Genomic DNA, 11091 nt, shown 5'->3' on the forward strand with positions numbered 1-11091 from the left:
TATGCCAAGTATGGTAGCCAAGAGTTGAGTCTGTGTGTGAACCCACTCGGACTGGTGCGTGAAAGGGGTGATTTGCGTATCTTCTGATCCGGTAGAGATATGAGGGTGGTTTCAGTGGGTGACTAGGGGCTATTTTGGTCCTAGATTCCATTTCTGCTTTGCAGTTGGCTGTATCTTGAGGCGTTTTGTGAGTACACATAAAAGTTTGAATTTTCCTCCTACAAACACAGGAATAATGACCACACCGTGTAATCCGAATGTTTGAGAAGATCCACCTTGCTGTGGAAGTTGAACGCCTGGCTGAGGGGATGTTGTTGGAATAAGTCAAGGAGAGAAAGTCATGAATGCCGGAGAATTATGATCAATCGGCGAAGGCGTGTTGACCGAAAAAAATTGATGAGAAGGTCCCGGTATTGGAAGAGTTGAAACCGGAGGAGGAGTTGGAGTAAAGGAAGGAGAATTATGGATTGGAGTTATTGGTGCGATTTCGGAATTATCGGACATATTTAAATTTATAAGAGTAATTTTCGAAAGGATCGGAATATAATTGTGAGGCCCAGCCTACTATCAATTCGCTATGTGGCTATGAAACTCTCCAAGAGGATAGTTCGCCGAGATGCTTGATAGTAGTTTCTGGATTTATGCTTTATACTTTGCGAGAACGATAAACTTTTGTTGTTTGTAACTCGAGAATGGATTACTCGGATAAATAAGTATAATGAGATGAATAGTAATAACAAAGAATATTCCGATAAGGAAAGAAAGGAAAGAAGAGAGGAAAGACAGAAACCGAAGAGAGAAAACATAGACAACAATCTGGTCATCCCGAATGACGACATCGCCGATCATCAAACGTCATAGCAACATGTAAATCAAATTAACTCGCCATCCTGCAAAGCAGATCGAATTAATCCAATTGTTAGTAATCGGCTTATTAATCTAGACGCATAATAGTCTGTCAGCTCAGATAATTAACATTAATTATCCGCTCGGGTCGTTACATGGATGCTCTCAATTAAATAAATACATCAAAGATTCAAGCCTATTCAAGCACAAGGAACTTCTCAAGTTCGCAATACAATCCCTTTTTGAAGTGAGTTGCAGAATATTTCTATCTCATCTGTGAGAAGGTGGAACTTTGAAATCTTTCCCTCCTTTCCGCTGGAGTTTTTTTCTCCTTCCTCTCGAGTGTTTTAAGTCGTTTGAGACACAACGAATCCGGTGGAAGTTCCCTCTTTGCAGACGAGCTTTGGAACGGAACCTCATCTTCGAAGATGTCGGTCGGATTATGTATGTATTTCCATTGGGGTTTTCCCTGGTTTTCTCTGGTGTGGTGTCCTAAGATATTTACATAAATAGCTGTCGGTTGTGGCCTGTCGTCACTCATGGACCTTTGTTTCATCTTCTGTCAGTTAACTTCTCCAACGTCCGCACAGATCTGTCCACTCCCACACGTATCAGTATCGGGATTCTACGACTTTGATAACCTACACTAGCGTTTACATATTTATAAATCATTCACTTCAATCCCAAGACGATTCAAATCTCCGTCTTCCGACTCATATCGATTCTCATCGAATCGTCGAATTCCTTCCCAAATTCGGTGAGCAAAGAACTCGATATCTTCCTTATTCTTTGTCAATCATCAACTAACCAATGATTGTATCCAAGTCTTCCTCTTGCTTCTGTGTTATCGAAATCGTCTCGCCTCTCCGCCGTCAAACACTACAATATTACAAGAACCATTCAACATCACACCGCGACCCCTTGCTCAGGTTAGTCTTTTCACCCCCCCTCGTCCAACTGCATTCTTTCCAGTATAGATACACACCCAATCACTCACATCAATCATTCATCTACCACAGACCATCAGACTCGTTCATAACCGAAACTCTCGCTGCGCTAACGACAATGGCCAACCGAGAACTGCCAATCGAGGAGAAAGCCAAACGTCTTCATCCGAACGATCACCACTACAGATTGTTTCGAATATTTGAGGAGGAGGCAGGCCGTGTGTAACACATTCTCTTCCCACAGTGCTTAAATATGAAACATGTTGCTAATCTAGCTGTGCGAACCCTCTGATTCTACAGATAAGCTTGCAGCTATGTTTCTGGACATGCTTGAGAAACTTCTGCAGTTTATGGAATTATCGCCAGATCATCCTCGAGACCAATACGCAATCCGAACACTGCTTGGATTTGCCTGCGGTGAGGCTCCAGTACCATGGACATCTACCGTCCGTAATTGGGGAATCGAAGAAAATGAAGATACCCAAGAAAAATTTCTCCAGCTGCCTTCCTCAGGCGCTACCCCGATTTGTTTGGTAAACAGAAATTCAGTCCGGACGCAATCGCTGAATCACTTGCAAGCTCTGTGAAATCAGGCCGAGTCATGTTGATAGCCACCAAACAACCCATCTTACCCAGAGATGTGATTGCACGAGGCTACGATTCGAAGTATATCGGTTACAACGACATTATTGCTCCGATCTTAGAAACCTTGAACGATTATGCTACATCGTGGCAATCAGATGTCCAATTCGCACCTTACACATGCCTAATTGGCCCGACTATGATCGGAAAAAGTCGACTGCTGATGGAAATCGCAGAAGAAGTCTGTGTCGTGTCCATCTGCCTCCGCAACGAGGGGTCCACCGGTGAACCAAAACGGTCTCTTCTCGCAGACGAGGTACTCCTGAAGGCATCCGCTGATTACAAGGATTACTACATCAGACTCATAACGGCAATCTTATTGGTCACCGTCCGGTTTTTCGAATCTCACCCAGAAGAGCCCAAAGAAAAGTACCAAAAATGGAACAAGCACCAAGCCACAACACAATTTCACACGGATGTCATGAAAGCATTGAACAGCTGTTTGTTCAACGCTGTTACTGCTGTCAAGCAGCTTGGCCTCGCAGTTGACGCAATGAAACGCAATGCGTCCCTGGCAGTTCCTGGCCTGAAGGTCTTACTGGCCATTGACGAAGCCAGCGCTATGCTCGTCGAACCAGCCAACGTGGAAATCCATCTTTTTCGCCTCTTTCGCCGTGCTATTAGAGAAATCCCTGATCATTCCGGCGTTTTCGCTATCGTGGTCGACACCACTTCTCGCGTGTCAAACTTCTGTCCTGTGAACCGAGAGGACCGCAGCTCACGTGCAATAGGTTCTCGTGCAAAAGCGCCGATCAAGCTGTTCGCCCCCATCTACATGATACGCACCTTTGATCGAAAGGCCCACCCTCAACCAAACAATTGGGACGAGCTATTCTTGCCGAACCGACTATGCAGCTATGGCGTCCCTTTTTTCAGCATATATCTCGAAGACTTGATGGAGGATCGAGCGATCACACCCGATACAGCTATCCCCCCAATGGTCAATTTTGCGTTGCAGAAACTTCTCTGTTCTGAAGATATCACAGAATCGCTCAAGTTGACTGAGATCCAGGCACTTGCGTTGCTTGGGCCAACCATTGGAGTTCCTCTTGAAGGCCAGCCGCATCTTAATGTGGAACTCACTGCGTCACATGCGGCTCATTGCGCCTACCTCGATCCAAGCCGGGAAATCCAACATAGTTTCTATCCCTCGCAACCGATCTATGCGCTAGCTGCCAACAACTTTCTGCAGAGGGACGAAGCAAAACTCATTTTTTGTATCAATTCTCTAGCGAGCGTCCTATCCCGAGGACACGTCGATACGGGCGATGCGGGCGAATTCGCCAGCAGAATCATTCTGCTATGCGCGATGAATAAAGCTGCCGCTGAAGTGAAGATTGGGGAAAGAAAAGCGGCCGACGGATCGAAACCAGTCCTCACTTCGTTTCCCAGTCCTGTCCCAGTGACCAAATTCCTCGAGACTCTCACCGGGCTGCCGGCAAATGACTTGCCTCTGGGCTCCATCGCCAAAGATCCCAAGAGGAAACTGCTCGAAGAAGGCATGATGTTCTGGAACCATTTCATGTATTGCTCTTCTACGCCGACTTCTGGATCACTAATGGAAGGCATGGAAAGAGGGATGGCTATGCAGTGCTACCCTGAACAACGTGCATTCGACCAAATTTTGCCTATCTACTTGAAACATGAGTCCCGAGCTACGCTGGATGAGGCAAATCTTACATTTTGCGGTGTTCAAGTTAAGAACCGAAAAGACGACCGCCAACTGCCAGAATTTCAGGAGAAGATGACTCCTGAATCCGCTGGGATCAAGACCAACGACTGCAACCCCTATCTCGCGTTGTACTTCAGCTTGCAGCACAAAGGACCAAAAGACAACCCCAAAGTATATCAGCTACCTCCTTTTGGAACTCCCGATGATCGACAGGCGTCTTTAGTGTTCTATGGAATCCAGGCCTTTGATTTTCTCAGTCCCCAATTGAAGCACGCCTTGGAAGAGCTTATCAACGTTCGCACCGATATTACATCTCGCCACAAAGAAGATCCACTTGGCCAAGGCTACGCGAAGGACTTTATGTTATTGCGGGACTAACCACTCACAAGTAGCCTGCATAGATCTCTGATCCTCAATGCAGCTCTCAAATTTATTGTCAATTTTGAACTTGACTTGTGGTTTCCTACTTTTTGATTCTCTCTACTCGGGCATTGGTGCTAGCTTAACTAAGTCCCTCTATTGGAGGGGGGACGCCGTCCCGCAGGGACCCTCCGAAGGAGGGACTTATGCGCTATGTCGACCCCGCGGCAGTAGAGAAATTAGAAAATTCTTCTTTTTTTTTTTTTTTTGATCTGCTGTAGCGCCTGCGTCAGCTATCAGCTGACTATGAAGTCGCCCAACACTCGGAGGGGCTTTACCAGGAGATTCACACCATCTCAATTTCTACTCTTAAGTTCCTCACTGCTTTGCTATGCGACATTTATTGATTGCATCGCTCCAATGTGGTTTTTAGGCTGAACCCGTAATTGGTGCCGCATGTTATGTACAACTAGCTCTGCATGAAATACAGTAATTATATAGAAACATAATGAGACTCGCAGCATGATGATGATAAACCAAGATTGCAAAACAACAAGGTACAACGACTTGAAACTAAATTTGGGCCACCAGCCTTGTTGTTGGTAGTGTTGGAATCATAAGAACCCTCTTAAGAGGAGTACCCCGGTGAGTAGTACTTTTGTACACTCACCAAGACCAAACCATAATGAATATTCATTTACTCTTTATGTGTAAATTGTGTGACAGTTAAACTGCATGGACCAGACAGATCACAAGAAGTTTTGTGCTCTTGTTCCAATCAATGACGCAATCATCATCAAGACTTACAACCTAGGCAATACTCAATTACCCGGTACAACATAAGTAAAACTTCAGATCTCAGCATTAGTTAGTCAAAGAGCTAATCACTCTTTCTTCTTTCTTCATAAACAACTAGATCAAATAATGTTAGCAACAACCAGAGCTATTATAACAATAGTCACCAGGAAAAAAGAATGATCACTTGCCAACAAGTGACATAGCAAAGTAGAAAGGGGCCTTTGTACTTTTTGATGTCACTTGCAGACAAGTGATCATTGTTTTTTCCTGGTGAGTGAACAAAGATTATCGTAAGTAGTTTGGTATATGTTTGTTCTAGCCAAAACACTAAAGATGCTAACGTCTTGATATAACTTTATTAGTTCAAGTCTTAAGGACCAAATTTTATCAGCCTTTGATAACTCAAAACAGAAAAACTAAGAAGTAAACTCTTACTCAATCTTTTAATCAAGTAAAGTTACTTTCCTAAAAACTGTCTACTCAAAAACATGCTACCATGATACTGATGCAACATGATTCACTTACTTTTATTAAGACTGATTTCATCTAGTCTTATTGGAGGACTTCCTGCCAATCTGGAAACCCAGATTTTCCCAGATTTTGCAGGGAAATCTAGACAGGTCTAGGATTTGGGACAATGGAGCCCAGATTTCCCCGCAAAATCTGGAAAAATCTGAGTTCCCAGATTGACGGGAAGTCCTCCACCGTCCCGGAAACCAACAGCATGTACATATGTACAACCTTGCTCTTCAGGCGCTTGCCTCATTGTGCCAATTGGGTAGAGGAACTTACGGTTTCTGTAATTGTACTTTTTCATGGCCTCCATTGGTGAAATGCTGATGGTGTTTTGCCCTAACTGAGGCCCTGTTTGGCAGTGTGATTATTACACAATAAATAATCTTGCCATGTCCCCCTACATTGTGTAAGACACTACTTTTCCGCCTGATCTTTTGTAAGTAGACTGCCAAGCCTTATGAGGGTTTACTTTCAAAAGATTATCCTAAAAGAACATGTTTTACCATATGTAATGTAGCATGTTTCCTATTATTACACTGCCAAACAGAGCCTTGACTAAGTCCCTCTCTATGTGGAGGGGGGATTCCGTCCCGCAGGGACCCTCCGAAGGAGGGACTTATGCGCTATGTCGGCCCTCTTGCCTGAAAGCATCAGGAAATTTGGACCTTTTTTTGATTTGCTCTAGTGCCACCATTTCTTACCGGCTGACTACTAAGTTGCCCAGCAAAAGGAGGGGCTTATCCAGGAGAATCCTTATGTCTCCTTCTTGAACCTGTGAAATCCTTCAATGTCTTGTTAATTGTGCCGTTTGGTGTTTTCATCCCTCCAAAGAGACTCAAACACCAAATCCAGTATTGGTTGCCACATCTCATGCAAAAAAGATTCCACATGAAATACAGCAGTTTGAATGATTTAAAAAACATTAGAACCCTTGCAACATGATCATAACATGTTATATGTACTCATGTGCCACAGTCACTGAAACAGCATAGTGTGTTTCAGCACTGAATACAGCTTTAATGCATGGAAGCACCTGGAATTCAAGTGCCATGCCCAAGACTCGCAACGGTGGGCCGCTACGCTACACTACGCTACAGGGCCACTTAGCGTTAGCGTAGCGGCAAAAAGCGCCCGCTCATTTTGAGTAGCGTTAGCGCGCTGTTAGCGCCGCTACGCTGAGCTACGTTTCAGCGGCGCTAACAGCGCGCCAATTGTTTGTTAGTGTTAGCGCGCCGCTACAGTCACTACGCTACGCTACGCTGTGCTACAGCGCTTTTAGCGGAAAAAAAGGCCTTTTTTTCAGCTAAAAGCACTGTGGCGCACCGTAGCGCGCGCTCTTTTGCGCCCTGCGTGTGTAGCGTTAGCGCAATTGCGCGCATCTGCGCTAACGCTACGCTAACAGCTAAATTAGCTGTGCACCCTTTGCGTGTAGCGTTAGCGCAGAAAGGCGCAATTCCGCTAACGCTACGCTAAAATTTAGCGGAATTCTGCTACGCTACGCCACGCTAACGCTACAGTTAGCGTAGCTGGCCCACCGTTGGCAAGAGGAAATAAAATTTTTACACAGAAGGATAGTGAAGGCAGCTGATGGGATGGAGACAAAAAAAATATAGTAGGTACATGGGGACTGTTTGTGTGGTCCCAGAAATGAAAACTAGAAGGAAAAGCGTCCAGAGACGAGTGCGTGAGGTTGATTATGAAAAAGTGCCCACTAAAAGCTGAAATGCTCTCAGGCCACGGAGTCAGCTTAGCACGTATTTAAGTCCCTCCTTTGGAGGTTGCTGCGCTCCCCCAAGGAGGGAAATTAGATAAGTTAGTGTTTCTCCAGATTCTCAAAAGTACGTTGGATTTTAGACTTGAAAAATGCCAAGTCCCTCAGATACTCCGCATCTGTTGCTAATTTAGTCTGGACTAACTAGCTCCGATTACAGTTGGAGTAAGCTAATCCGAGTCGCCGACCGCATTGGTGTAGATTGGGAGGTCCAAGGCTGTTGGAGATTATGTGATTAGGTGCCTGTATGGTATGTGTTTGGCACCTAAACACATAGAGTTCATGCCATTGAGCATGATGCATATTCATTTTAGAGGTTAGTCCAAGGACTAGTGGGGGCTACACCCGGGGAAATCACGCGGATTTCACGGGGAAATCATGCGGGTTTCACAAGGACTCCACGTGGTAGCCGCGCGCAAGGTTGGACCAGCGGCTGGAGGTCCAGGGAATCACAGGGTCACCACCGGGAGGATCAACCGTGGATTCCCTGTGATCCCAACGTGAAGGTTGGGCCCACGGGTGGATCACGGGTCCTTCAATTGTGGACTCCCCAAGGATTCGTCGTGATACCCACACACGGGTCGGGCCCACAAGATGTGGTTTGGTTAGGTCACCCGGGGGGGCGGAGCGGATCAAAACCACGGGTAATATTGCAGAATGTGGTACCACCAGGGTACCACAACTGCATTGCATATCAAGTAGCTGTGAAATTTAAATAAACAAAGTAAAAATAAAATAAAAACAATAATATGCCAGACAAAAGGAGTTGGGAAAAACAACAAGAAAACAAGTTAAGAGTGTGAGAGCACAAATGATCAGGAATTTCATTAGTTGTTTTCTAGCCGTCCTTGTCAGCAGTGTCAGTAGGTTCCTGGGATTGCCTTGACATTGAGCTGTTGTTGGAAATGGCTGTAGAGGATAAGATGCCGGAACCGGTGGCGCTGCTCTGCGCTACCCCTCCTGACGGGCTCTTTACTACAGTTGACCGCTGGGGTATACGCGCTGTAGTTGACAGCTTCCAATCTAGATCAACAGAATTCATCTGCTTGATGTCAGTTGAGTTCCAATAAGCATCATATAATGGAGTATGAATGGCCATTGAAGCGCATTTGTCACAGAAGATATGGAGAAATTTGAGCCGAGTGCCTTCACAAGGGGCTTGGACATCCGCCTTGAATCGTTTCACAGGAAGTGGGGGTAGTTGGCTCAAGTTCAGATGGTTGGTCGAGGTGAGCTGGTGGAGCACGGGGTGGAGGTGGCGCCGGTGGCGAGGTCTTTCGGGTGCGGGAGGACAAGCGAGAAGTGGTAGCTGTAGTCGTGTAGATCAATGTGCAGGTTGCTGGCGTAGAGGGTCTTGAGCACAAGGTCGCTGAGGGCGGCTTCCAGGGCCTGGGGTGCGGCGGCTTTGAGGCAGAGGGAGAGTGGGATGGTCTGCACGGACAACGTGGTGGCTGTGGACAGTCCTCTCAGCCCTTAGCAAGCTGCCGGGATCACTAGAAGGGGGACTCACATGTTAGCTTAAGGACAATGTTGGCCCACTGCCCCGGACGCAGGACGGCGCCGTTCGCCGGCGACTCAATCCTTATTTGCTGCCCGCACGCTTGCTGGATCCAGCTGAGGCCCAGGAGGAGGAGGGGCGAGGGGCGGCCATGGTGGGTGTGTGTGGGTTGGGGTGGGAAGAAAGGTGTGGGGTTGATGGTGTGAAGGTGAGCCTCCAGGGGCGGTGAGGGTGTGGGACTGAAGGGTCAGAGGGCGGGGTGGCGGGGCCAGGGATAAAGTCGTCACTTCCCTTGGGAGCTGTTGAGTGTCCTCAAAATGCACACAAGCCAGCTGATATCACTGAAATAACCCTAACACCGGCAATGCAAGGGCATCCGTGGGTTCCTTGTTGTTGAGAACAATGAGGAACTCACGGGGACAGTTTCCACTGGGATCCCTGAGGGAGCCGTGGATTTTTCGTGATTCTCCCCATTGGAATAACGGGAAAATCACAGGCGGGTGGAGACAACGGGAAAGCCCGTCGTCTCCACACATTTTCCACGGGAGGGTGGAGACAACAGGGGGAGCAGTGAAATCCACGTGGATTTCACAGAGCTGGTGATCCCGTTGTCTCCACAAACGTGCGGGCTAGGAAGCACCCCCGCCGTGTAGATTTATACCCCACTAGCTCCAAACCAAGCTCCGGGTCAAGTTGATCCCCGGTTGATCCAACCAAATGTGGTTGCGGGGTCGTACTAAGTGCCCTAATCCGGGCTAACTTAGCGCCCAGTGCAGATCTAACTTGACTAAGTCCCTCCCTTTGTGGAGGGGTGACCCCGTCCCGCAGGGACCCTCCGAAGGAGGGACTTATACACTACATCCTAGTTCTTAGCCTACTCTTTTTTGTTTTTCTGCTTTTTTTTGTATTATTGCTTGTACCTCCTCACTCTTAAGGAATAGGATGAAACTTCTGCGGAGCCATGTGACCGGGTGCTTCTCCTGCGTCTTGTAGTATACTTACAGCAGATACAAAAAAGCTTGCGCTTGGGGGGTCTGAAAATCCAACCCCCAGGCTCAGAAAAAGCCACACCCAAACAAAGCCACAGAGAGATACAGGTCCTGTATCTCTCTGTGGGACTCGGATTAGCTTACTCCAACTGTAATTGGAGCTAGTTAGTCCAGACTAACTTAGCCACGGATGCGGATGCTCTGAGGGACTTGGCATTTTTCAAGTCTAAAATCCAACGTACTTTTGAGAATCTGGAGAAACACTAACTTATCTAATTTCCCTCCTTGGGGGAGCGCAGCAACCTCCAAAGGAGGGACTTAAATACGTGCTAAGTTGACTCCGTGGCCTGAGAGCATTTCAGCTTTTAGTGGGCACTTTTTCATAATCAACCTCACGCACTCGTCTCTGGACGCTTTTCCTTCTAGTTTTCATTTCTGGGACCACACAAACAGTCCCCATGTACCTACTATATTTTTTTTGTCTCCATACCATCAGCTGCCTTCACTATCCTTCTGTGTACCGGCACCATCCCCCCCCCCCCCCCCCCCAATGCCGGCACCATCCCCCCCCCCAATGCCGGCACCATCCCCCCCCCCACCGCCCCCCCCCCATTCCGGCCGGCCTACCCACCCCAGCCGCCCAAATCCCCCCCCACTCAGCCCGTTGTCAGTTTTCCCATTTCCTTCCCGCTCTTTCCTGCCTGGATTTGGCTGACCCGCCCACCTCTGCACCTTCCCCCCAGGCCCGAAACCATTGGACCAGCTGAGATCAGTCAAACACCCCACAGCAGAGCTTTTTCCCGCTTTGCAGGTATGTAAGATTGTACCTTCTATATTCTTCATCCTCCGGCTGACAACCACTGGGGATCTGATACACACGCTCAGGTATCAACGGCCAATGGACCACCAGTTTGACTCATGAGTCCCGCCACTCCCCTTTGCAAACGAGCCCGGCGGCACCCAAGAATCCTACTTGGGGCCGTCTCCGGGTGATGTGGCCAACTCAAGATCATACGTGCTATTCAACCAGTCGCAAACGCAGGTGTTCCCGC

The 11091-nt window shown here is 47.4% G+C and overlaps 2 protein-coding genes across 2 annotated transcripts; one reads left to right on the plus strand and one right to left on the minus strand.

The window, feature by feature from the left end:
• Positions 1-1656: 1656 nt before the first annotated feature.
• Positions 1657-4485, plus strand: PtA15_3A758 (uncharacterized protein; the record flags this gene model as incomplete). The annotated part of the gene is made up of 5 exons (XM_053167757.1): positions 1657-1775; positions 1866-2011; positions 2094-2239; positions 2335-3455; positions 3828-4485. 5 exons carry the CDS (start codon positions 1657-1659, stop codon positions 4483-4485), a joined length of 2190 nt encoding a protein of 729 aa, XP_053018943.1.
• A 4279-nt stretch (positions 4486-8764) lies between these two features.
• On the minus strand, positions 8765-10569 carry PtA15_3A759 (uncharacterized protein; the record flags this gene model as incomplete). Its single annotated transcript, XM_053167758.1, has 2 exons — positions 8765-8983; positions 10567-10569. The coding sequence occupies 2 exons, from the start codon at positions 10567-10569 to the stop codon at positions 8765-8767; spliced, it is 222 nt and encodes a 73-aa protein (XP_053018944.1).
• Positions 10570-11091: the final 522 nt, after the last annotated feature.

Source organism: Puccinia triticina, chromosome 3A, assembly GCF_026914185.1.
Source record: "Puccinia triticina chromosome 3A, complete sequence".
Taxonomy (NCBI): Eukaryota; Fungi; Basidiomycota; class Pucciniomycetes; order Pucciniales; family Pucciniaceae; genus Puccinia; species Puccinia triticina.